General features: G+C 46.0%; 2 protein-coding genes across 2 annotated transcripts in view; both read left to right on the forward strand.

The window, feature by feature from the left end:
• The window catches only part of FSTL1 (follistatin like 1), a 52,081-nt gene extending 46,423 nt beyond the window's left edge, over positions 1-5,658 (forward strand). The window contains exons 9-11 of the mRNA XM_058853064.1: positions 288-398; positions 2,064-2,161; positions 2,416-5,658. Of these exons, the coding sequence (XP_058709047.1) occupies positions 288-398; positions 2,064-2,161; positions 2,416-2,460 (254 nt within the window). The 3' untranslated portion in view covers positions 2,461-5,658. The remainder of the gene's footprint in view (positions 1-287; positions 399-2,063; positions 2,162-2,415) is intronic.
• A 2,499-nt stretch (positions 5,659-8,157) lies between these two features.
• LRRC58 (leucine rich repeat containing 58) lies at positions 8,158-25,347 on the forward strand. The gene is made up of 4 exons (XM_058856068.1): positions 8,158-8,765; positions 17,893-18,021; positions 19,294-19,571; positions 21,026-25,347. The coding sequence occupies exons 1-4, from the start codon at positions 8,173-8,175 to the stop codon at positions 21,232-21,234; spliced, it is 1,209 nt and encodes a 402-aa protein (XP_058712051.1). The 5' UTR covers positions 8,158-8,172; the 3' UTR covers positions 21,235-25,347.
• The last annotated feature ends 1,901 nt before the right edge of the window (positions 25,348-27,248 follow it).

The raw sequence follows: 27,248 nt of genomic DNA on the forward strand, positions 1-27,248 counted from the left end.
AAATTCAAACAAATCCTACATTGACATTTCATTTGGAATTGAGAAATTGAAATGTGTTCTTCTGAGGAAGAAAAACAAAGGGTTTGACTTTCCCAAATTATATTTTGCTTTACTTCATTCACCAAATTCAGCATGAATATTTTAGTCATAAGGAAACTTCTGGTGGTTAGGGGAAGGAAGGCTTCCCCTTAAACCTCATATTCTCTCTCAAGGCATCTCCAAAGTATGTTGTCTTTAGCCTGCTCTCTCTCTCTCACAAGCACTGCCCTTGTTTTGTGCCTCTTCAGAGTGTGCCCTGGAAGATGAGACCTATGAGGATGGAGCAGAGACCGAGGTGGAGTGCAACCGCTGTGTCTGTGCCTGTGGAAACTGGGTGTGCACTGCAATGACGTGCGAGGGTCCGTATGCTGTCCACAAAATTACTGTTTGGGTTTGGACAAAAGGAATTCTCACTCTGTCTCACTCTCTCACCTGTCAGCTTCTCCATGGGCAGTTTCTGCATAACCCTCACATGTTCCATGTCAGTGAAACCCAAGCTGGTACTGTTCCAGTATTCAGAAAGTGTGTAACTGGGCCCAGGGCAGTACTGCTGGGGTTTGTAGTTTGGATTTGGTGTCATGAAAATTCAGCACTAAATCTTCCAGACCAGATCTACTCTGCATCCAGATGGTGCAGACCAAATAGGTCACTGGCTGCTACTGTATGGGTAGGTGTGAGCAAGTCAGCTTTCTGTATGTGTCCATGTCCTCACTGTATGTGTGCTTATGGAATTTGTAAAACAGGATCTAGGATCCTGTCTTGATCAAGAGGGGATATAAGAACCTTCATCCAATGCCAAGAAAGCACTTCAGCTTCTTGCCACAAAACTGCAGCATAATAGTGATGAAGGGAGGTGGTGCTCATAGTAAGGCAGGGTTGTTTGCTCCTCCTTTGGAAGGCCCTTAAACTTGCACAGCCAATTGTGAGAAGTCATGGTGCAGTTGTGAACAGCTCTCTGTTTCACCTTCTCACACATAGTCCAGGGCCAGTGGAATGCCACCTTTCCCCTGTGCTAGCAAATGCATGGGTTCTTCCCAAGGAGCCGCATCCATTCTCCCAGCATGGTGCTGCATTTTTCTGGCCTTTGTCCCTAGAAACCCAGCCCTTTCTGCATTCTTATATCCTTCTTCCCTAGAAACCAGGCCCTTGCAGGAGCTCTGTTTCAATGCTGTAGGGGACCTGCCAGAAGTATACTGGTTCAGATCTATAGTCAGTAGCTTGGGCAGAGTAGGAGAGAGGGAAACGGCAGCAGTGTGTACAGAGCTTTTCATGTTTATCTGATCTTTTGCAGCAGAGGCTTCAAGATCACCTCAGCTCAGACTTAGCTGTAGCAGCAGGAACTCACCTTAGAAAAGAACTGTAGTATTAATAGAGCTGCCAGAAGAGCTGTGTGTAGGTGTCATAGATTAAGCAACAGAATGAGAGACTCTTTTTGTTGCCTCTCCAGAAACAACCTTCAAAGTTGCTATGCAACACCTTTTCTTGCTGCCTACTTTGTTCCCTGCATCCATGACAGAAGATAACAATTGCTTGACTTTCTGCCCATGTCAGAGCAGCAGAGGGGTTAGAGGCTATTGTTAGAGGAATAATGAAACTGAAGAATCAGATCAAACACATCCGCAAGTTACAGCTTCATTGAACGAAATTACCTCTTCATTAGATATCAGTTATTGTACTTGGGTAGCACTGAGCTTCCATTTATTCCCTACAAGAGGCCAAGATGTTTGAACTAATTATAGGTGTTTCTTTTGAATAATATGCAGCCTCTTCCATGTGGCTTTATTATCAATCACATGGGAGGGAGGGACAGGGACAGACTACACACCCAAACCCAAGTTGTGAAGTCCCAGGCAGCCACAAGGCCTGTTCTCTTTCTAAGAGGCCAACCCATACCATTGTCCAGTAAAGGCTTCCTAAGCTTGAGAGATGCTGTGGCTGACCTGCCTCTCTTTGTTCTTCATGGTTCAGCATCTGAAATTGGCATCCCCTATTTGTGAAACACTAAACTCCATTTCTGCTTCCAGGGAGGAATGAAAAGGTGCCTGCTCAGAGACACCGACCTGATCAAGATTTGACTGAGGAAGAGATGGCCAGATATGTTGAAGAACTGCAGAAGCATCAGGTTAGCATGAGGCTGGGAAGGTCTGCTTGCACTAAGCCTCCTCTTGCCAGACGGGTTCCTTCTGTTCTGTCACTTGGAGACTTCTGGTAGAAGGGGGAGAAGGTAGAAATCTCTTGACTGTGGGGACAGATACAGCTGTGGGGTTTTAAGATATAAGCCAGTGTTGGCACTTCCTGTGGATGGACCAAAGACTTCAGAGTGCTACCAATTTCTGTGTCAGCACAGAGTTTGACTTCTGTGCTCTCTTTCTCCAGGAGACGGCTGAGAAGACCAAGAGAATGAGCGCCAAGGAGATGTAAGGGGCCTCCACAGCGGAGGAGCCCAGGAGGACGGGCCCAACCTGCCACCCTGTCCTCCAGTGCTGATCTCAGTATGCACAAGTGTCTGCTACAGTTGCCCAGTCACAGATATTTACATGTATAGCGATGGGTTATTTGTTTTGTAATACACAAAGAATGGGGCCAGGAAAGGGGAGCAGAGCCCACCTGTTCAGGGAGCTTCATTGCTGGGACCTTGGAAGGCTGGGAGGGACTTAGAGCAGCTTCTGGGACCCTTTCCCAGAGCAGACCACTGCTCCCTCCAAGAACTAACAGGGATTTCTCGTTCCCCTAGATCTGGGGAAAGGATGGAGGTCAATGCTGGATAGAAAAGGGGGTCTTTAGTCAATACAATTGTCAGCACCAGCCTTGGCTGCAGAAATACAGGCCTGGCAGTTTTGTGGCTGAACACGTGTGCTGCAGGGCATCATTATCCAAGGACTTTACCCTTTGCTTCGAGCTCCTCAAAGCTGGTCTGCCTGGTGTGACGCCTGGGAGACGTGGTGCCATGCTGCTGGCATGAGTCCAGCACATTCCTCCTTGCTTTCCATCAGACTGTCCCCAGCAGCTCCTCCAGTACATTGTGGGCTCCAACACAACATGGTTCCTTTTGACCTCATCTCACTCTTACTCTCCCTGCCCCCTCCTTAGAGGTGCTATCGTATTTTTTCTTACCACATTCACATGCTGACTCCCCCTTTTTTTTTTTTTTTTTTTTGTTTTGGGTTTTTTATTATTTTATTTCCTATGGTAGTGATTCAGCTTTTGTATGTTTTGTAGCTCTAGATCTTTAAAAAAAACCCAGCGTGTGGGTTTTTGTTGTTGACAGTGCTGTAATGCCCATGCACAGTTTGTATCGCACTGCACTCAGCCGCCACAAACACCACAGGCGAATTGTGAGCCTTGCACTACAGGGTATTTCCCAGCTGGGGATAGCAGTGTCCCTCGTGGGAAGAAGAGACAGGGCTGGATGTAATTAGTTTCACCAGACACAGATTGCCACTGCAGCTCTCTAGCTCTCGCTCCCTTAGCTAGCATTGACCATGTGCTCAAAGTCTGTGCTCGTGTCTCTCTAAATTGCTCAAAGCTGTCTAGAGGCAGAGGGACCAGGCAATCCCATTAGTACATTATCTTAAAAAGCTTAACTATGTATAAAACTGTTTAGTTGTTGTAGCCGTTGGCATCATCTTGGGCTTTTCATCTTCCTCTGGGGTGAGGCAGCAGCATTATTCTTTGATTCCAGGTGTGAATTTGGAGCCAAGGCTGGAAGCCTCATTACTGGCACATTCCTCAATGTCATTGATCAGACCACCTTTGACCACTCTCACATTCCTTCATGGGCCAGTTTCATCCCACACATTTCTCAGAGCACTGGTCCTAAATATAAATGAAATGCTGTTTTGTTGATAGTCACCTCTGTAGCCTGAAGCCCAGCTGATTTTCTCATGCAGTTGTCAAATGTACTTCATGTACCCCTGAATATCCATGTTCCCTTCATGTCTGTGCTGTGCTTCCCAAGCAGTTGCATGTGCCCTGATTGACTGCTTGTGACTTCCAACTTTCTGTTTGTGAGCAACTTCAGCAGTTGTTGCTGTGTATCTTGCAGTCCCTATTGCTTACTCAAGCAAAATTCCACTTGCATCTGCTAAAGTATGTCCGGTTTGAGTGAAGATCAGCAGTACTTTTGTCCCAACCTTCCCCTTTTTGCACAGTGCTTTCCCTGGAGAGGAGGAATGAGCTGGTACCTAGAAGTATAGGAAAAGAAGAAAGCTTGGTCCCTCCTGTGCTCTTCCCCATGAGCCAGATGTGTGAGAGGCTGTTTGGTCTTTGAGCTGTTTTCCTGATGTGAAGCCAGAGGACTTCCATTAACTTTGGCACAGTGCCACTTTTCCAGTGAGAACTATAGTGTACCCTGCCATGGAGCTTTTGGCATCATAAATACAGAAGGAGACTGGGCATTTTTTTCTCATGAGGGCCTGGATTTGAGCAGCTGTCACCTGTGAAGGTGAGAGGAATGAGTCCATAGGAGCTGAGGCTAATGTGGACAATGCTACACTGGGACAGAGTCATTGTTTGTGTTCTGGTGGCACTGGAAGAAGTGGTTGGTGAAATAGGAGCACCCATTAGATATAGGCTTGCTCCTTCCCAAGAGTATGAGAGAAAGGGCTTCATGTGCTGGATCTGGAGTCACAGGAACATTGTTAATAAAGGTTTTGCTTTATTCCAGGCCTGCTCTAAAAGGTAGTTAGTGTCTCCCAGATCACTTCCTTCCAGCTTGCATTATTAAAGTGCCTTAGAGAAACACAACAGCTTGCCTTAAAGGCTTTCCCTGGATGGGGATAACATCTTGTTCAGTCAGGAATATCTCCAGCTGTGGAAACCAGAGCACGTGCAGGAATGGGAGGCAAATGCACGGCTTCAGGGCTTCTGTAGGCTGCACTGTGATGTGTTCTCTGTCCTCTCCTGCCTGCTGAGGCTGTGCAGCCGTGTGGATGGGGTGGCTGCTGGGGCAGCCAGAGACGTGTGCTGGCAGCAGAGGTTTACAGAACTTGCTCTTGCACTGAAGGTGGAGGGATGGGCTGCAGTCTCCGGCAAGCTGAGCTCTCCGAGAAGCCATACAAAGATCCCAGGGTAGCCTCAGGCAGCAGGCTGGGAGTGCAGCAACAGCGCCTCTGGACAGGGCTGCTGCCTGCGGAGCCTCTTCTCCTTGTGCTCCCACTAAGGGACCCGGTGGAAGGCGGGGCCCTTCCTAAGGGCAGCAGTTCTCAAAGGGGACCAAAACATCTCGGCTCCCTGCACAGAGGGGAAGGGCAGACCAGACTGAGCAATGCTCAGGCTTCTCTAGGCTGGTCAGTCAGTAACTCCTGCAGGGTGACCTGGCTGCTGGGGAAGGAAGTGCTGAATTTCAGCCATTGCCCTCTGGGATGATTGCTGTACAGACTACAAGGGGCAGGGAAGGTGTTTTGTTTTGTTTTGTTTTTCACAAAAAACCAAATTTAAGCAACAAAGAAAAATGTCCCACTCCTCCCTTTATATTCCCTCCTGTACGTGTGTGAAATTTATCAGTATTCTGTAGGTTTCCTTAGTGCACTTATTTTACTTGATTTTTGTAATTTTTTTTTTGAAGCAGGGGGGTTTGGATATTACTGCCAAATAAATGAAACAAAATTTAAAAAATAACACTTGTTTGGTTTATTTTTCACAAGCCACACAACTTGTTTTCAAAAAAAATCATCTGTCTTTGCATGTTCTTACACAAATTTCAGTGTGTTGGACAAATGTGAGGCATGACTGTTTCTGTTTTATAGGTGGGGAATCAGGTGGAAAGAACCCATAGGCAAGTAAAAACAATAACTAAAGGCCTTGCAAATGTGACTGAATGGTGAAATAGCGTTCAATGGTGTTGGATGACAGGAGGAAGTATCCTACTATTCATCTCCCCTGTAAGTGTAATGCCACTACTGTGAGTGCTTCTGTGCAGAAAATGGTCTGACAGAAGAGAAAGTGGCCTTGCTTTGCTCCATGTTTTGTGCTCCTTCCAAAGCTGTTTAAAAAAAAAAACCCAAACAACTCACAAACATTGGCTCTTCCATGTTATTTTTCACACCAAATGGCCTCTTTAGCATGTACCAGCTGCTGCACATGCGGTCTTTTCTGTGGAATTCCCTGCCCATTCACTGCTCAACTGCAAAGTGAGGCTGCTTTATTACTGCAATTTCTACTGCTAGAATTTCTCGGGATTTTGAGAAGATCTGAATGGAAGTGGCAGCCACAAATTTTCCTAGGTGGCGCTACAAATACTTTGCCGTGTGCTCCATGCATATTTACTGAAGCAAAGTGGTTTTGAGGTGGGAAAGAGGAAACGCAAAAATTCTTTTGCCTGCTGCTTGTAGAGGCCTGGGAAAAGCTCTGACCTGTTTATGGAGTCAAGCACATCTGAGTATTAAATTGCTGTACTATAGTTACACACCCTTAATCACAATTCTTCAGTGCTGTTAAGCTTCAGGTTGAGAAATAGGCTATTTAAGTGGTTGATCAAGACTCTCAACTGCATTTGTAAGGTATTTATTAACTTCAGTTCTGAAGACAGGAGCAGACTGATCTATAAGACTTGGTTTCTGAACCATGTCACAGGACACACCTGTGAGAGCCAGGCTTAAAGCACTACAGAAGACGAGCAAAATCCAGATGACCTTACTCTTGTGCTTACATAAACTCTCCTAAAAATGTCCTGGAACAGCACAATGTTTGGAGAGCGGGAAAAATTACGTTGATAAGAAGTTGACGATACTGGTGCAGCGTCTGTTCTGCAGCTATCTCTGGGTTCACATCAGGGCTTACATTTGTGAATCCACAGACTCTTGGAAAACAAATTAAACAAGTCCAATGGAAACTGACCTGTTCATTCCTACCCACTACAACACACTTTCCTGAAGGCTGGGCATAGCCCTGACAACTTCTTCCTCTCAGCAACGCAAGCTGTCACTTCAAATTATTTGTGGTGCTAAAATCCAGAGTTTGTAAGAGCGCCAAAGGAAGGACATGTGGACCATGGTTTTTGTCCACAGTATTCTGGACAACTTTGAACTCAACATTGTTGCTACTTCACACGTTGTTTTAAACTCTTGGCTGGTACACACAAACTGATTTTGTTTGTGTTTCTTCCAGTCTAAAATGACCAGAGACTTTTGTGTACATCAGGTGTTTTAAGCAGGTGTGAGGTTGCTATTCCCTTCTTTTTGGCTTCTCTATGCATCATAAGGAAGCGAGTCTGCTTCTTAAGCCTGGACTTAGTCAAGGCAAAAGTTCCCTTGGGTTGTGAATCTTCTCATAGTTACATCACACATAGCTGCTGCTTCTTCTGATGCTTACTGACTACACTGATGTTAACCTATGTTCAAAGAGCAATGAACTGAAATCACAGATCCCGACTTGCCTGTTTGTCTGTGTACAGTACAACAGCGGTCAGCTCCATGTTGATCAGTGACCAACATCAGACCGCTTCGCCTGACGTACTCGTGTCCTACTGATTAACTCCTGCTAATGCCCTGGCTCGAGACCAAGGCTGTCTTCACACCCAGGCAAGGACAGGCACTGAGGCACTTCTGGGAATATCTCCGTCCTGGTGCTCCACGGCTTGGGTTGGAAGGGACCTCAGAGGTCGCTCAGTTCCAGCCTCCCTGTTCTGCAGGGACCAAAGCAGATCAACCCTTGGACAAAACACCCGCTGACAGGGGAGGCTGGGCCAGGCTCCCCCAGCAGCTGCCAACCACAGAGAGGCCATGGGGCACACGGGCTCAGGCAGCACCCCTCCTTCGGGCTCCGGGGATGACCAAATGGGACAGAGGAAAGGATACGGTTTAATTTAACATTTAGCAGCTCTGGTGTCCCTTGCTCGGTGTAACACACTTGGCAAGGAGCAGGTGGCACCTCCAGCCGCCGGTTCCGCACCAGTCCGGCAGGCCAGGCCCGCCGGCTGCGGACTGTGGCGGCACCCGGGGCGAGCAGCGGGACCGGGGCAGCCCCGGGGCCGCCTCCAGCCCCGCCTGCGCGCCGCCCTCCCGTGCTCGTTCCGGGGCCGCCGAACGCCCCCTCTCCCTCCGCCGCCCACCCGCAGGCGCCCCGCAACCTGCATAAGCGCTCGCCTCTCTGCGGCCGCTGTGGCCCCGGCCGGGGGCGCGCCCGGGATCGAGCATGACGCGGGGGGCGGCGGGGCTATGCAGGTTCCGGGGCGGGGCGAGGCGCGGAGGGCCGGGGGTGACGCCGGGGCCGTCAGGCGGTGCGGGCGGGATGGCGGCGGCGGCGAGCGGGGAGGGCCCCGAGCTGGAGCCGGCACCGGGGCTGGCGATGGAGCCCGAGCCGGAGCCCGAGTCCGAGCCGGCGCTGGCGGCGGAGCTGTCGGCGCGGCGCAGCGCGGAGGCGCGGCGGCTGGTGCTGTCGCCGCGGCGGCTGTCGGGCCCGCTGCCCGCCGGGCTGTCGCAGTGGTTCCCGGCGCTGGAGGTGCTGGACGTGAGCGGGACGGGGCTGGCGGAGATGGGCACGGAGCTGCTGTCCCTGCCGTGCCTCCACACGTTGCTGGCCAAGAACAATCGGCTCGGCGGGCCCGGCTCGCTGCCCAAGGGGTTGGGGCAGGCGCCGCTCGCCCGCTCCCTCCGCGTCCTCAACCTCAGCGGGAACCGCTTCTCCGAGGTGCCGCCCGAGCTGCTGCAGGTCCGCGGGCTGCGCAGCCTCAGCCTCGGCGGCAACCGGCTCCACAGCATCCCGCCCGACATCCAGGAGCTCCGCAGGTGAGGGACGGGCCCCGCGGGAACAGGGACCGCCCCGGCAAGCCCAGCCGGGTTTTCTGCCACGTTCCTCCTCGGGGGGTCAGTTCTCTCCAGCCTCAGGTAGTCTCCAAGCACTGCTGCCGCGAATGTGGCTCTTCCTCTTCGTCATGTTGAGTTAGCAAAACTCCAGGACGGTATTTACCTCATCCACATATATAAAAGTACCTAAAGGGTGGGTGTTGAAGATGAAGGCAGGCTCTTGGTGATGCCAAGCAATAGGACAAGAGGCAGCAGGCAGAAAATGATGATGCACAGGAAGTTCCTCCTAAAACAGGAGGGAGAGCTTTACTGTGGAGGTGACCAACCACTGGAACCGACTTGCCCAGAGTGGTTGTGGAGTCTCCCTCACCAAAGGTGTTCCAGTGGAGACAATTCTGTGCCATGTGCTCTAGGATGACCCTGCTTGAGCAGGGAGGTTGGAACAGAGGACCTGCTGTGGTCCCTTCCAACCCAACCAATCCTGTGTATTGTTCAGGCGACGATGGGCCTGCTGTGCTCACAGACTGGGTGACTCTTGGCACTGCCCAGTCCCTGGACTGCCCTGGCAGCCCCTGTGCCCCTAGTGCAGAGCTGCTCTCCTGGTGGTGGTGTGGTTGGTGTGAGTTCTGGCATGAGGAAGGCTCTCCATGGTTTTCCTCTCACACACATCTCTGGGTGACAGCGAGATAAACCCCGTGTGTCCTGCAGCTCATGGCTGCACGATGGGTTGCTCAGGAGGATAAAAGATGTGTTTGTAGCTCGTGCAAACAACGAGGCCTTGCTGCCCATACAGCTGTGGTCTCACTGGAGGTTTGCTGTCATGGATGAGGTTTTGTGGTGTTTCTCTCAGCCCATTGACTTCTATAGATTTGACAGATACTGACAGACCTGAAGCATGGAGCCCCAGACTGTGCTCGGGTGCAGTGGTACATCTGGCTCTGGGGCTGTATCTGGCCACCGTGGGCCAGTCATACAGAAACTTAGGTCTCAGTCACAACAACTGGGAGCAGTGGTGAGATGGGAATAGGCCCTGGACAGCACTGGGTATTGGCTGCCTGCATGGGCTGGGTGCTCCTGAGGCCTGGTGTCTTCCTGGGCAAGCAGGATGCTTGTTGTGGCTTAAGTGACACAGGCACCTCAGTGTGTTCTGCTGGATTCCCAAGCCTCAGGCTGGCCTCTGTGTGGCTCTCTGCTGAGACATTGGATCTAAACTTTGTTTGCTCCAGCTCTTTGCCAAGGGATTTGCCAGACAGCCTCTCTTATGCAAATTCCAGCACCCTTGACCCTAAATACCTGGATTCACTCTGATGGCTCAGCAGAGCTCTATCCAGTGGAAGCACAGGACAGAGCACAAGTTCTGTGTGGAGTGATGTCTCCCATGGGGGTAGGTGGAAGGTACCAGAACTGTTTGAGTGCTGGTGGGGAACGGTTTTGTCTGCTGCAGTATAATACAATTGTGTTTGCAGCTTTTGTCCAGGTGGCATAGCATGTACTTGTTAAGGATTTGGAGCAATTCTGGGTTAAGCTCTCTGGGCTCAGAGATGCTAGGAGACATTTTGAGTGATGGAGAATGTCCATATCCTTCTTGGCAGAGTTGAGATATATCCTGGGTTGGGGCTGTCATGAGGAAGGTTTTTTTCTGTCTGGGAACAGATGCTTCAGGAATGAAAAAGGAAATGAGGCAAGGGAGAAGAGGTCAGTGGAGGAGGGTAGTTGCATGAGGAAGATGATCCACACTGTCTCCATAGCATGTCTAATAGCATCCAGGATGTGGTTGGGATCTGATTATTGCTCCCACCTCTTAGTCAGAGGCTCCCTGCTGCTGTTTATATGGTCTCTGTGGGTTGTGGGTTTTTTTCTCTTTCTTTTCTTTCATTTTTCCCCAAGAAAACAAACCTTAGCCCTGCTTTTCTTCTGTGATGTCCCCAGGAAGGTACTGGGCTGTGTGGCACCACACATGGTGCCTGAGCAGGCTGTGACCTGTGCTGCATGTTGTTACCTCTGTCACTTGCTTTGTTCCTCTGACCTGGCCTGAAGCAGGGCTCCTTGTTGTCCTGTCCTGCAGCTTTGTTTGGACTGGTCATTCTGGAACCCCCAGAAGGAGAATTTGGAGAGAGCAAATGCAGACAAAACTGTTGAACTCATTGCGAAGTGATGTGTTGGGTGGAAAAATTACACTTTGATACAGCTTCTGTCTGCTGCCTACGTCACCACTGCTACCTCACTGAACTTCTGCTAACATGTCAACATGATATAATTGAACTTTAGCTCAAGATAGCAAATCTGTGCCCCACCAGGATTGTCAGCTTCTTTACCACTCTGCTTTCTGTGATTTCTGTATCTGGGACTGCTTAAGTAACAAAAGGGAACTGCACACAGCTTTGCCAGCACTGGGAGAAAACAACACTTTATAACGTGTTGTTCCTCCAGAGGGAATCCTGAATCTGTTCATTGGGACCCAGATAAGCAGTGACCCATGCCAAAAACATAGAAGGTGCATTCTGGAGAGAAATTGCTTCCAGACTCTGCTTCTACCTGCTGACAAGAGAGGTGTCCTCAGCGTGAGTGTGCTTGTTGTGGAAGTGGGTAAAATGAGCCTGAGCAAGGACAGAGCAGAGCCAGCTGTTACAGCACAGCAACACAAAGACCTCTGTTAGTTTCTGAGCTCTAGAAGTTGGAGGTGGGACCTGGTGTTCTATTGACCTCACAGCTCAGCCTGCAAATGCCAGTGTTGCTGTTGCTGACAAGCCAAGACCCTTTTTCCATGTGCAATATCTCATAAAAATAATTTTTTCTTTTATCTTAGGGGCTCTGAGACCACAGGGGAGTGCAGGCAGCACTTTTACTGATCAAGTTCCTCCTGCTGCTACTAGAGTTCCTGAGACCAGCAGTTCTCTTCACGTGACCCTGGCAGCTTCCCATTTGCTCCAGTCACTGATTATAGAGCAGATCAGACTAGCAGAAATCTAGAAATGCTTCTTAGATTTCCAGGGAATGTCTGAACTGTGATGAGATTTTATTTTTTTTTTAAATACTCTTGATAACTAAGCTTTATGTCTTTCCTCTGCACCCCATAGTTTCCTGGTTTAGTTTTTGAGGGGACAGCATGTCAGTTTTAGTGAAGGCCAGGAATTTAGCAGTATATAGTATATAGCTTTTTATAAAGTATAAAAAGCTGGTGGGTCTATGCTGTCAAAGGAAAAGGAACATGCTGGTGACTATGAATGCAAAGGTCCTGGAACCGGAGGTGTGTGCCGTGCGTTGTTACTCACAGGAATATAATAAATCCACCACTTCACACAGGCAGTATTTGGGTCAAGCATATTATGCAGAAACTTTTCCCTGGCATGTACCTGGTGACGTGGCAAGTTAATGAACTTGGTGATAAGAAGTCTTGTCTTGCTCCTCCTGGCTTCAGCCATTTGCCCCATCCTTGCCCACACAGGTGTTTTGTGTGCATGCAAGATCCTGCAGGAAAAGTGAATGCTGTGTTCCTGTTTATTTGTTATCTCCTAGGCTGTTGTGGAAGGACCACCAATATGCTTGAAGTTTCCTTTGCATGGCTTCATAAGTGTGTGATCCTGATTGCTCTGGTGATGGCAGTAGGATGATGCTGATCATAGCAAACTGGCACCAGGGATGAATAGCTTTTGCTTCATGTTTTCCATTAGGAAAAGTCAGTGCTCTTTCACTGTAGTTTCACTGTAAGCATCGAGCGTGACCAGCAATAGCCTTGTGTGTTTCTGAGAAATGCATGTGTTGACCGTGCTGAGAGCTTTTTCTTGATCATCTTGAGGCTGTGCCAGGTGCTCCTGTATGCTCAACATCCCCAGTTCCTGTCAGCTGGTGTGTCAGTACAGTGCAAGACCTGAGCATTGGCTCTTGCTGTGAATTTAGAGTGAGGAAAGCACCAGACATGTGAGAGCAGCCTTCTTTGCATTGCTTTCCTGTTTGTTGCCAGATAAAATGCGAGTTTAGCATAGGCAGACACAGGTGTTATCTTCTCTGTAGTTCTCCCTGCTGACCTTGCTGTGTTTTCAGTGGGAGATGTTATGGTCGGTCACTCTCTCTCAGACTCAATTCACAGCAGCTCCTGAGCTGTGATCTGCATAGAGATCCCACTGCTGCATTGGTTCTGTATATCCTCCCTCTGCTGATCCAACTGGGGATGCACTGTGGGGCAAGGTGTGTTACAGCTGGTGAGCCAGAAATGTGGCCATCTACTTGTGCCCATCCTGGCACAAAATCTGTAGGGCAAATCTGGTAAAACATAGCTCTGATCTTTATGGTGCAACTGAGTTTTGGCTTAAAGGGTGCAAGGTTTGCCCTGATCAGTGTGCAGGCCTGGGGAAAGGTCCTGCAAGTGTCCTGCAAAATGAATAATTCTCAAGGGCTTAGCGAAATGCAGCTGATACTTCAAGTTTCCCATGGGAATTTTGAGTTTAGTCATACTCTCCTAAGTGAATACTCTCATGCTCTGTAGAGCACCAGGAGCAGGCAGAGCTTGGAAAAGACCCATGTGTATTCCTTTCCTTCTTACTGGTATTCCTCAAATAAAGCCCGGTTGTACGAGGGCTGGGATCAAAGACCTCAAACGCCTAACTGGATTCATGCAAGGTTTGTGTAAAGGCTTAGATGCATTGAAAACCAGAGCGATTGCTTTCATTCGTGGGTAGTATTAAGCATGTTAGACAAGCATACGCTTAAAGGACAGCTGTTAGTGTGGGAAAAAGGGCAAGCAGAGCTTTGATAAAGATACAGCATTAGGAAATCTGCTTGCTGTCTCCCTTCTTCTTCCCCTCTTCAAACGTTTTGCAAATAGTGTTCAGACGACCGTTTGATCTTAAATTTGCGTGTCAGCAAAGGCTATGCAGTTCTCTCAGGAATTAGCAAATCGTAGAACAGGGTTAACAGGAGTGTATTGTGGGCTGCTTTGAAATTCCTCCCTTGCATGAGCCTCAAAACTGCCCTGGAAATTTATTGCTAAAAAGTTTATCTTAAAAAGACCCGGAGCTATTTCAGGCACCGTTTTGGTTTGGGTTTTTTTTATATTACCTATTTAGATGCATCTGTTTGATGTCAGCTGTTAAATTTTATCCGAAGAAGCATCTGTGGGGAAACAGGGTGGATTGAAAATTTGAGTATCTCCTATGCCTGAAGATATTATCCTCTTGAAATATGACTGTGGCAGTGCTGTGGTAATTGATAGGGTATAAAAAATACCTCTAGTGCTTAGAGTGGCTCTTCTTATTTACACAGTGTTTGGGGGCTTTGGATTTGATTTGTGCTAGATGATGACCTGAAAACATCAAGGACATACTCAAGCAAGAAGGTACAGTCTCTTTGCATATTAAACTTTGCTGCCACTCCCTGAATTGATCATAGTTGTTTGAGCATTTCTCCACTCCTTTCCTAGTAAGTAAAGGTATTGCCTATTTTCATTGCCACCCTACAGCCCAGTGGTGTGAGAGAGGAGCACCACATGATGGGCTCAGTGATTAAGACTGGTCGTGCTGAGCAGGGGGCTGCTAGTTGTGAGGCTGAAAGGGGTTCTGGCCTTTTACAAGTGTATTTGTCAACATTGCTAAAAGGCAGGAGAGAAAGTGTCAACCCTCATTAGTAACTCTGTCACATGGTTGTTGGGGTTTTTTTCAGATTCTGTTGAGATTGATTTTGTTAGTGTTTTTCCCCTCTTGAAATTCAGTCAGCTGGAGTCTGTGTGGCAGGTTGAAAGTAAATCACTCATTCTAACTCAAAAAATTGGAACTGAGCTTATGTTTGATGATAGTTGATCTCTGGCTTTTCAAAGATTCTGGACTTTTGCAAGTGCGGAAAAAAATCCTGTTCTACCTCTGTGTACACAGCAGTTTACAAGACCTTAGCTGATCAATCAAAATGACTGTACAGATTAATGATTGTCAGAAGGACTAGGTCTAAGTGTGAAAGGTTAGTTAGAAGCATTCACTAAGCTCAGTGCCATCCTTGCTGTGATCCTCGTGCTGGGTGAATGTTGTGGATTGCCTTACTTGCAGGCTCTTGTGTGAAGAGGGCAGAGCTGAGCAGTGCCTTTGCTTGTCTTACCAAGCAGCAAACTGCCCTGCGCTGCGTAGGACAACTCGAGAGCCAGCATCAGCTTTGCCTTCAGATACAGGCTTAGTATGAGTGTGACATGAGAATCAGGCCAGCAGCAGATGAGCTGGGAGCAAACTGCATCCCAGTGCTGTGCTCAGAGCTCTTGATAAAAGGGTTGTGCCTCTTGAAAATCCTTTCCTGTATTGTGATTAGCTTTGTTCAGACTGTTCTTGATACTTTATTTTGATGCAGAAATGGCTGCTGTTAATTCCTTCACCTTGCTTAGCCAAGACTAGGCTAGATCCTTCTTCCTAGCAAATTGTACTTTGAGGGATGGGAGTTATGGATTTTGTTTTCCTGCTGAGCAATGTTTCAGTGGAAGCTATAAGAATATCTTTCCTGTGTTTTAAATAAGTTCCTCTGTAGCTTCAGAACCTCCTCCCTGTGGTTTTCTAATAAATTAACCATCTAATTAATACCGTAAGTTGATGTGTAAATTCTGAATTTGCTGTACCAGACTGGGCCCCATGAATTTTTAGTCTACTGACCCCAAAAAGGTGATTCAGAAGATGGTAAAAAGAAAACATTTTTTAAGAAGCATTTTGTTGCCAGTGAAGGAGTTATCTTATTTAGTGGATTTTTAGTTAGAGACAGTTTGTATTCTGATGTTAGGTCTTTATATCCTTCCTGATATGACTAAGTGTTCTCATTACAGACTTTACAAAGAACAGATTTGAAGCTGTAAGAAGTTTGTAGGCAGTTTTTTTGCACACACAGTTTGAACAGTAGGCTGCTCTTGAAACATATGCATTTTATGGCTTGAAATGATATCCCTAAACATTTTTACTGTACAACTTGTGCCCTCTTCTTCCATGTTAGGAGGTGTTTTTATGCCATGTCACTTTACAGGACACTTTAGTGTCCTCAAACACAAAGGATGAGGAGGTAATTATTCGCTTTTCCTAGGAAGTGCAAACTTGTACACATCTAAACCTTAAAAATCCACATTTCTAGAATTCCCTTGCCCAACAGCTTTTGGTGTGGGCTCCAGTAATGGTATGGAGTTAGGAATTGTATGGAACTGTATACTCAGCAGTTAAGTCCCTAGTGAGAGCCAAGCAGCCTAAATCCACCTCGGGAGACAATGGAGGTTTGAAGGAGGAATTTTGGTTAAAACTCAGGGCTTTGTTAGTGGATCAAAAGTTAATTAAAAATAATCTCTCCTTGACATGGTCTCTGCACAGCAGCCTTCCTCCTCCCCCCACTCCTCAACATACAGGTTGTCTGAGTAGAAGAGAGGTTAAGGTTACTTTGAAGCTGTGGCAATTGGTGGTGGTTTTTCACTGTGCTTTTTCTTGCACATTCAGAGCAGCCTCCAAGTGTGCTGTCCCACTTGGTCTGTAGTTACTGCCTTCCATATAATCAAATTCAGTTTAAGGCTTAATTTTCTGTCCACTTTGTCCAATTTCAATTATTTAGCTTGCCTTTGACATACTCCAAAAATACAAGGGAATCCAGGGAAAGCTGAGCCCTGCAAGCATCTCCTGGTGTGTTGCAAAGGTCTGTCATTCTGTCCTTCGCTGTTGGGCACGTGCATTTGTGCTGCAGTAGTGGCCTCTGTAGCCCAAGCAGATGCTGTCATTGGATCTCTGGGGTTCAAGTTTCTTGCAAGAACTGAGTGAAATAGACTCTCTCTGCTGTTCTCCTGCTCCATCCCAGGGGAGGTCTCAGGGGGGAACTTCTGTGTGCTCCACATATGCTGTGGCACAGTTTCAGGGCTCAGACCTTGTCTGGGTGGACCACTGTGTCCCTTGGGTGCTCTGTTCCTGTGTTTCTGTGCCAGTTGTATCCATGGCATTTCTCATTGCTGGGGTGAGATGAAGGTGTCTCCTACTCCAAGGAAGTTAAAACCTATACTTAAAGAAAGGCTGGTGGAGCCTGGATGAGTTCACTTTCCCTGGCCTGTGGGCAATGCTTGCTGGATTAGAGAAGGCCAAGGTACATTATAGTTAGGCAACCTGAGAGTGTGTTGGAGATACTGAACCAGGACTGTGGGATCCACCTTTTTCAAACATGGAAAAAGTCTTGGCTGGGCTGTGATTAGCAAGAAGTACCTAGTACTGAGCCTGCCTTTGTTCCTCTTTCAGACAACATCTGAGAATAGGGAAAGAAAGCTACTTGAGTCTGTGGAATGGGGACTTGAGGCTATTATGTCAGAGACAAATGCTTGCCAATTGTTCTTCCTAGAAGGGCAGAGATGCACAGCATCCACCTGCCAGAAGGGATCTAGCACCTCTCTCTGTTCCTGTTTCCGATCCACTGATTTTTCACAGGACATCCAGTGATTCTTTTATTTGGGCCCAAACTGCAGTGAAGCCCAGCTATGGTTTCTGGTAGCTTTGGGCTTCATGACTTCAGAGCAGTGAAATCAATCTCTTTGAGAAATTGTGTACTCGTGTGACTTAGGTGCACTCGGTGCTGTTGCAGCTGTGGTGTTGGTGTGTGAATTGTATCAAAGGGGGACTGGCTGCCTCTGACTAATGCTGAAAGGTTCCAGTTAGTCACCGAGGAGTCAGGTGATTCCACAAAGAGCAGCTAGTGCTGGTGCAGGGCCAGGATTTCCAGGGAGAAACACTGTGCTCGTGCTTCACTCTTGCTGAAACTGAGAGCTTCCACTGGCTGCAACAGGATCTGTGGCAGACCCTGTGTGTGCAGGCTGCACATCCTTGGAAATAGGAGCAGGAGCTTTGCATAAGGGGTTGGTGTAGGAATACACAGTTGTCTGGTGCCTACCTGCAGGTGGAATGGTGACTGCAGGAGTCTGGAGGTAAAATCTCAACATTATCTATTGTGAAATAGCAGCTCTGTTGTAATTTTGATGTGCAACTCAGCCTTTTTTTTCTTGCTCTCAGCAAATTATCTCATAGGTAATCATCTGTCAGTTTCCTTTAAGAAATATAGCAGCTGTGAAAACCTAGGTATTAAATGAAACTTGAAATTAATGAAATAATGCACTCTTTTCTCTTCTGTTTTTCAGTTTAGAGTTTCTGTACCTTGGAGGGAATTTCATTATGGCAATTCCACCTGAATTAGCAAAACTGCCTTCTCTAAGGTATCTAGTTCTGTGTGACAACAAGATCCAGAGCATTCCACCTCAGCTGGCACAGTGAGTATTTACTGTCATCAACCAGCAGCTGTAATTAACTCTTTGAACTTTTTCTTCTGTGAAGAAAATAGGGAGGACCTATTTGTCCTTTAGTTTGTTAATGTGTCTGGATTTGAAAAAGAATGTCCTTGGCTTGGTGCACTGCAGGCAGACCATTAATATATGAGCTGGAAAACTCAATGAAAGGTTTATGTTAAAAAACATCACTAAGATTGCACCTTACAGTGAATTAATAGATTTGTATAGAGGACCCTGAAAAGTACCTGGGCAACTCAGAAAAGATAAATTGGTACCTTAAGAGGTGAGAATGGTACTGTTTTATTAGTAATGAATGCTTGATGGGTTTTGCCTTTCACCCAAAACCTTTTTATGTGTACTTTTGTCTGGTACCATCCCCTGTGTTCCCTTGGCATTCCTTACCTTAGGATCTCAGAGTATTTGTGTAATCCTACAGTACAGTTTTAGTGGCTAGGTTACTGCTTTACCTGTTCGTAATGGGGGGAAAGAGGACACTGCGGTTTTGTATGTGTAACCTAAGGAACATGGGAGGTGTAGCTGTAACCCTAAAAACAACTGAGCATGGAGTTCTCTAAGTTGGAATTTGATGGTGTAGTGGGATTATTCTTAAAGTACAATGTCTTGTAACTTTTACAACTTTGGGAGCAGCCCTGGATGCTGTGCTGGAGCATTTCTTTGTGCTTCCCGAGAGGGGAAAGCCTCGTCCAAAAGCAAAAATTGCTTGTCCCCTGTGCCGCTGCTGGCCTGGCCTGACCTCGCTCAGATCTGGTGGTATCAGCGCGAGGTGGTGCAGCCTCAAGCAATGAAAACATGGGGCTTTCCAGGGCTGGCTGCCTCCCAACAATCATCTTTAATGCATGAGGCAGAGCAGGTGACTTATTCAGAGCACTGCATGGGACTGTTCCTGATGCATGCCCTGGGTACAAGGAAACGTGATGTCCCCTGAAAGCACTCAGTTTGTATACACTTTTGTTCTACCGTTTTTTGGGGGGGTCTGTGTGGGGAATACCGGGAGGGATAGCAGCATGTTTCAGACTGTTTCTTTAGCAGGTATTCTGGTGCTGAGCTGACTTTTAGTGCATTTAGTGCAGTGTGTACTGGAGTAAGAGCAGTTCTTTTCGCATCAATTTGTGTTTTATAAGGGAGAAAAGCCAAAGAAAAAGAAATTGGTGGGAGCAGGGAGAGTACTGCTTAATGCAGCTGTGGGGCAATTTTGCTTGCACATCTTGACGGGATATCCATCTCCATCCTTAGGCTGCATTCCCTGCGTTCCCTTAGCCTGCACAATAACCTGCTGACTTACCTTCCCCGAGAGATCCTTAACTTGGTTCACCTCGAAGAGCTGAGCTTGCGTGGGAACCCGCTGGTGGTGCGCTTTGTGCGTGACCTGACCTACAATCCCCCGAGCCTTCAGGAGCTGGCTGGACGCACGGTGAAAACTCGCAACGTTCCCTACGCTCCCAGCGATCTCCCAGACAGTCTTGTCCGCTACCTGAGCTTGGCCAGCAACTGCCCCAATCCTAAATGCGGGGGTAAGTTCACCTTTACAGCTCTGCTTCCTGCTCTTACCTGATGGATTCCTTTCCCTCCGACTTGCCCTGACTTTATAAGCTCACTCAGGTTCAAAGTGTTATTTACTGCAGCCACATTCTGGCCGTATTGTCCTGGCTCCAGGTCTCCTGGAAACTTGTCTTTAAGGAGCCTTGTTCAGTTAGGAACAGTATTCAGAGTTGTAGCGCTGGTTTACTGGATTTGCATGGGAATGTAAGACAGCACTTGTGTCAGAGTCTTTGTAGCTCATCCCAGCACTCCACTGTGGTTTTATGGTCTGAAGTTTCCGATCCATTTGCCCTGAAATAGCTCAGAGCAAGTAATGGACAGCAGAACTTTTGCCCACACTCTTGCTGAATGGTGAGCATCATTTCTGGGTGGAAAAGAGGAGAGTGGCTCTAGTGCTTAGCAGTTACCAACAGCAACTTGTTTAGCTCTAGCTTGGGACCACTAGCCTGTAGTTATTGGAAGGAGAGGACTTTATAAAACAGCCTGGAATATATAGGGCTTAATTTGGCTCAATGCTTAATCTTTAACCAGAGTAAATTACCTGCACATTTAGCATTTAGAAGATTAAGGAGGAAAAAAACCCATTAATTAGTATCTACCCTGTAGTCATAACGCAAGCTGTTATCTTCTTACAGGACAGTATCAAAGCATGCTCCATAAACAAAGATGGAAGGGTTGGGACATAGATTGGGTGGGAAAGAAAAGTTTCTTTTTTTAAGAGTATTGCACAGTTTGGATAACGGTAGATTGGTTTTGTGCTTTTTCACTATGCCTTAGGAACTTGCACAGTACTGCAGCATTGCTCTAGCACTGCAGGAGAAAAGCTTACTCCTGAGCAGCTAGGACTTAAAACACTGCTGGAAACTTCTGAAAATGTCAGCGTCTAAAATCACTTGCTGTGACAGGAAGAGAACATAATTGTGTGTTACAGCAAGACTGTTGCCATGGAAAGTAGCATCCAAGCTCAGCATGGTGGCTTCACTCAAGCAGAAGAAAAGTAGAGCTGTGAAGGTCTATTTGTGAATGCATTTTTACTAGCTGGTAGAAGAGGTTTTACAAGTTTGAAAATAGAGTGCATTAATTCATTTGACATTTAAGAAGTTTGCAAATTCCCAGCCATTCTCCCTAATGGTTAGAAGAAATTGCCGCGTTATTTTGGAAGTAACTGCCCTGTATCTTCACGTGAAGAGTGTGCTGTTATGAATCACCTACCAAATACAGTTTCACGGGAGTTTTTTACCAAAAAAGAAATTTCACATTTTCAGAAGTATCCTGGTCCCTTCCACCAGTAGCCCTCATGCTCTTCCATCCAGTGCAGTGCCAGCTAAATTCTAATTCAAGGCATATGCTCCAGGCACAAGAGCCCTGCAGTTTGCAGGTCCCTGGGCACAGGGTCTCATGTTTTTCTGTTCCCTCTCCCTCACAGGTGTGTACTTTGACAGCTGCGTCAGACAGATCAAGTTTGTTGACTTCTGTGGGAAGTATCGGCTCCCGCTGATGCACTACCTGTGCTCCCCAGAGTGCTCCACTCCCTTCAGCTCTGCCTCCCAGAGCTCCACTTCCCAGAGCGAGTCTGACTCAGAGGATGAAGCCAGCGTTGCTGCGCACAGGATGCAGAAAGTCCTTCTGGGATAATGGGGAGCCAGAGGGGAAGACGGGAAGGAAAATGGATTTGAAAAGCAATAATGGAATTGTGAAGCATGAGCCCCTGGCCTGAAGGGCTCATGAGAAATTGTCCTCAAGTCCTTGCAGGGACAGAACACCTTAGCAAGCCTGGACTTGCTTGGTGCAGTGCTGCTTAGGAGATCTAACTCAGTAACGTGCTGCCTGTAGGTTGCCTGGGGTTGTTAGAAATGTCTCCTGTCTGGGAGGCACCCCCCTCCCTCCCAGGGGCTGGGAGAGGGATTTGTTCTCACTGGCTGATTCAGAAGGATTTTAATATATGAAACTTGACTGGACTTCAGTCATCCTGCAGAGCAAAGGAGACTGTCCAGATCCTTTAACACTGTGGTAAATCAGAAACAGGTTAATGATGCCATGTGAGTATGTCTGGACCCCAGTGTTTTATATAGCAGTTTGATTCCTTTCTGTCTCCTTTGATCTCAGTTACAGATTTTACACCCATCCACTGAAAATGAAAGTTGAATTCTTTTTTATTCAGGACTAGATTTTTCCAAACTCTGGTTACTCTTCCTTTGCCTAGAGGTGTAGGGTTTCTGTACTGTTAAAGATGTCATAGCCGTCATAGAACTGAGCCACCTTTTTTCTCCCTTGTTATACTAAGCTGCTCTTAGTGTCTCTTTCTAACAGTATTTGTTATTTTTTCTCCTCCTTCCTCTTCCCATTACACCTGAAGTGCTGCTGTCTTTATAGTGCCTTCAGAAAACAGACAAGTTGTTCTGTTATAATTGGTATTACTTCAGACCTGTGGCCTGTGCAAGGGACCAGATGTGATGCTCTGTGTCATACTTTTGAGTCTCAGCTTACTGGAGCAAATTTGCTTTTACAGTTATGAATTACAGGAAAGGTCCTGACTGACATTTTTTGTTTATAAACAGCCACATTTCCCCACTGCAGTTTGCTCTGCTGTGCTTGGTAGAGTTACTTTCCATCTTTAAGGTCATGTACATAGCAGCTCAGTGAATTGAAAGTACCCAGAAAAGTGCTTTGGAGAATGTCTTTTTTCCTGATTCCTAACAGGAGAGGAAAAGCTGGTAGGGAGACAAAGGTATGTTATCTGGGCTTCTTGCACGAAGTGCTTTTGAAACGTCTTCCTTATTTATTTGTTTGCATTTGCTCTTGTTGCAATAGCTTTGGCAGTCTGTTGATGGTTCAAATAACACACTCAGTTATCTTAAACTATGTTTAAAGGAAAGGTGCAGAAAATAGCTCAGAATTTTTAAGCATCAAGAAATACCGTATAAAACTAATATTACAAATTGTCAGGTATTGATAAATCTGCTTTATGAGGCTGTTGTGTGCTTCACTCAGTGAGAGCTGCCCCTTCATTAATATTTCATGCTGAACAGTCCTTTTGATGCAGTTTCTGATAGAGCAAATCCAACTGTGCCTTTGAATGCATGAACAGAGCAAAACCGTCATGTTAAGAAGCTGAAATGAACAAGAAAAGCTTTCTTAACCCACTTTGGCCCTGCAGGGTAATTTAAAAACCTGTGCTTCTCTTCTGCATTCAGAAAACACCTGTACCTATTTGAACATCTTATGGCAGCTCTGTGTTAATGGTCCTGTTTAATTATGTTTGACACTTTATGTATTAAAGCACTTTGATAATTCTGCTCTTTGTAACTAGCTTTAGTGATTTTTTTTTTAATTAGACTACAATTTTTGCTTTCATGTGACCTGAAGAACAAGGTCTGTGAAACTTTGTATGTTCCAGTCTGTCTTGGTGTGCAGGTTGAATTTCTTGCCTTGCATTTCCTTGACAGAACTCTTTATTTTCCCAGTTTCCCTTGGAAAGAACTGGAATTTGAAAGAAATTATCTGATAGTAAAATAGTACCCTGTCCATTGTTCTATTGTTAATCATTGCAACTTAGTTCCCTCACACACATGTGATTCCCTGTGTGCATTGATCCACAAGGAATTAATTGCAAGTGCTCTATGCCTTTCCAAATAATTTTTTTTAAAGTATATTTTTAAGACACAATGAGGTGTATGTGCCAAGCAACTGGATGCACTTTAGCAGATTCTATGATGTTTGCTTGGGAAGAGGAACCTACAGGTTTTGAAAGAAACCAACTGCATGCTGTTAGTGAAATTGCAACCAGTGAGTGGCCTGTTCTGTTCATCTCCTCTTGCAGATGCTTCTTGCCGTCTGAAGTGAACATAGTCACAGCAATGCTGAATGACAGTAAGATGATTCCAGAGCCACAATTTTAACTTGCCTGCTGGTATAACTGTAGCAATCAACAGAGTGATCTAGAGCTTGACTCTCTTGCCAGCAAAAGTGAGCCACACAAGTTGAGATCTCCAGATCTTTTGAGCTCAGGGCCATGAGGTACCACCTTTCTTTCCTGTCTTTAGCAGCAGCTGCCTTGAAGTCATGCATTTTTTCACTTCACAAAGCTAGATTTCATCAGAGTTCCTGTTTGCACAGTAGCACCTCTGTGTGTGATGAGTTCAGACCAGTGGTGGCTGGTTCTAACTTAGCTCGATCCTTAACCGCAGTTTCTTTCCTAACTGAACAGGCATCCCACTTCTGCCCAAATATTATATGGTCTATTAGGGTAATCCTTTTTTTTTCACAGATTCTTCAGTGTAGCCAGGTCAAAACTTGACAGCTTATGCAGTTGATATCTATGCGTTTTTAGACTTGATAAAATGTCTCTTAAAAATTTTACATATATATATATTCCTGAATATAGCTACCAAGTTTTCTTTTTGCTGCTGGGCTTTAAAGTGCAATTCAAGGAGGTCAGAATTTAAAACAATCAAGTTTGTAAGGAAAACAAATGGTTGTTTGGGTTTGAGGTCTTTTTCCCTCTGAGGTAGTTTTGAGAGGACTAGGGATGCAGATATATACTGTAGTGCCTAACACATTGAGCCCCTGTGAGTTGTTTTTCAGCAATTGTTGGCCCCCAAAGACTTGAAAATGTACTGGGCAATAAAATAGGTGAGACACAACTTGAAAATACACAGATGGATGATAGGCACTAGTTTCTACCATCCCCTTCTCAGGGACCCTGAGAAGTAGGCAGTGTTTTTGCCACTGTCAGTTTGTTTGTTTTCTGTCAGTTTTTAGCAGATTTCAGCTCCTAAAGATGCATCTTCAAGTGGAGTCTTCAGTCAGTGTTTTGGTATCAGCCCCCTTGTTGCTACAGCAGCCCAGCATGACCAGCTTTTGAAGCTGTTCTTAAGCTGAGACACAAGTGTGTTAAGCAAAGTTGCTCATTCCTTCTTCCCTGTGGGGCCTGGGGCCCTGCCTGTGTTCATCCCCTGCCACACCAAGCTTCTGCCCAAGAGAGCTGCTGGTGTGTTTCTGAATGCAGGTACTTGATGGGAACAGTGGGGTTGTGTTAAATAGAAGCAAAATATCAATTTGATGGGAAGCAACTTAGACAGTTGCCAATTCTTTTATGTTTGTCTTTCTTTAATAAGAGGTGAGACCTGAGGAAGTCCGTAATGAATATTTAAACGTACTCTGAAGTGGCCAGATGCAGTTTTTCATGGGCTTCTGTCCTGGTCATTTTAAGTCTTTGAAATCTTCTGTTGAATTATAATGGGACTGGGGGGGAGGGAGGGGAGAACCAACTCCTTTTTTGTTCCTTACTCTTGTTGGCAATAATGAATGGAAGGAATTTAATCCAATGAAAGTAATGAAACTTAATCCTTGCAATGCATCTTTGTTGCCCAGTTCAAAGAACTATTTTAATGTATCTTATTCACACCATGCCCTCCCTCCCCAACTGAAGACACTTCAAATAGACTACTCCAGAGTGCACACTAATACAGCAGTAACTCTGTCTTGGAAACCTTTCTATTGATTATTTCACTTGCTTGCCTGACTAGAGAATTGATCATTTACTGACCAGAACACTAAGGGTAGAAAGGGTTCTCATCCAGCCCTCTTGTTGAATTTTTATTTAAGCATTTGTTTTATGACATCTTAAAGTGCCTTACGATTTTAAAACTGTATTTTGCCTGAAACATATGAATGTAGACTATCTCTAACAGTATTTCATTATAAACTGTAAAACAAATTGCAAACACTAAACCTACAAAAACATTATTTCTGCTGTTGTCTGTCCATTATTTTTCGACATCTCAGTTCTGGTGTTTCTGCAGACAGAACTCTTGTAGGATTGGAAGCATCAAAATGGGGCTGGACGTGGTCTGGGAGTGGATGGGATTTGATCTGTGCTGGGTAAACCCAAGAGCAGGTGAGACTTCCAAAAGGACTGCTGCTGAAACTCCTGGGACTTGGAGCCTGCTGTTGACAGACCAGTGTGTGTTACAGAACCAGACCCTGTTTTACTTCTGGAAGACTGTTGCAGAGATTTGCTCCACAGTTCAAAGGCAGAAGTAACTCACAGACAATAAATACCAAACAAGAGTGGGTGGTGTCATGGTAGAGTTGTCCAGCAATAAGAAACAGCAGTTCTAAACTTCATGAATTGTCTCCCTCTTATTATGCTAACCTTGAAACCTGTAAATGACTTTTTGAATGCTAATTTTCTGATCGTGTTAACTGGCTAATGTGTTCCCATTTCTTGAGTAATCCCATGTTTCCTCCTACATCCTGAAGAGTTTTGTGATCTATTGCCAAAATGTTTCAGATCCTGCCATGCAATTACCAGTTGTCAGTGCAGAAATGTGGTGTATTGGAAAATGGGACAGTGGGAAACAAGAATGACTTGGTATTAACTTCAGCAGGAGCTATTTCAGAGATGGTTCCACTTCATGTGTAAGGAAAAACCTCTCAAATTATGCAGCAGCTCCGTTTTGAGTAACATAAAGTACAGACAAGTGCAGTGACCTTGCAGTAATAGCCAGGCTGAGAATATTCTTACTCCTTTTTGTTAACAAATTTAAGAATAGCCTTTTCTTTGCCTTCTTAATGCCTACCTTATATTTGGAAACAAAATCCTTGAAGTGATGATTCCTGACATGAGTTGCCCACATTTTAGTCTTTAGGAGTAAATCTTGGCTCTCTTCCTCTCAGACCCTCTCTTCTGCCTTTAGCAGTAAAACAGCGGGAAGAGTGCAGAGGAAATGTGAGTGATGTAGATGGCTGAACCAGATGCTCAGAATGCCAGATTGACATTTTAGGCTCATGCAGTTGCACAGATCTAAAGGGAAGCATTATGTTGATGCATTGGAAGTGCGTCATCATAAAGCAGAGCTGTACTTCTCTTACTCAGACATGCTGCCTTAGGTGATCAAGACAGCTAGAGCTGAATGTATACACCTTTTTCTCTGCACTAAGGTTGTGAGTTGCAGTTGCCCATGTTTAAAAAAAAATAATTTGGGAGACAGTCCAAGTGCTGCATTGAAGAAGGGCAGGGTGTCTCTTTGTCCTGGCCTGGGACTTACTGGTAGCCGTTCAAAGCTACTCTCAGAATGGAAAAGGATAAAGGTATTTTCAGAGTGCTGTCCAAGTGCCCTGTCTGTAACCCCTTCTTGACTCTATGGAAAAAGCAGGACCCAAAGTTAGTACTGGTAATTGAGTTGTATATTTATCCCAAATATTACCCTTTCACCAGAGTGTCCAAAAGGCTGGCTGCCATTTTACACACCTCTGAAGACCATTGTGTTGCCAAATAAATTATTTCATTGAGTTTTGTCACTCCTGTAAGGGAATGAGACAGACCAGAGTGTGACAGGGTCCTTGCCTGAGCTTGACTTGGGCACTGATGAACAGGTGAGTTGGAAGGGCAAACAAACCCTTTATCTGGGTGATAGCTTAGCTGGGGGCAGGGGGTCACAGAGTGAGCCCAGTAGGTCACCCTTTGCATCTGCAAGGACACAGACATTTACTGCTGGTGAAAGGACATGCATGAAATGCACAACATTGTTTTGTTTGGGGGTTGTCCCTGAAAGAGTAAATTTCAGCCTTAGAGCTTTGGAAATGGATAGGAAAATGCCATTGTGGAAAAAAGTTCTTCAGTAATTCCTGGTGTTCTGGCATCC

This window comes from Poecile atricapillus, chromosome 1, assembly GCF_030490865.1.
Source record: "Poecile atricapillus isolate bPoeAtr1 chromosome 1, bPoeAtr1.hap1, whole genome shotgun sequence".
Classification (NCBI taxonomy): domain Eukaryota; kingdom Metazoa; phylum Chordata; class Aves; order Passeriformes; family Paridae; genus Poecile; species Poecile atricapillus.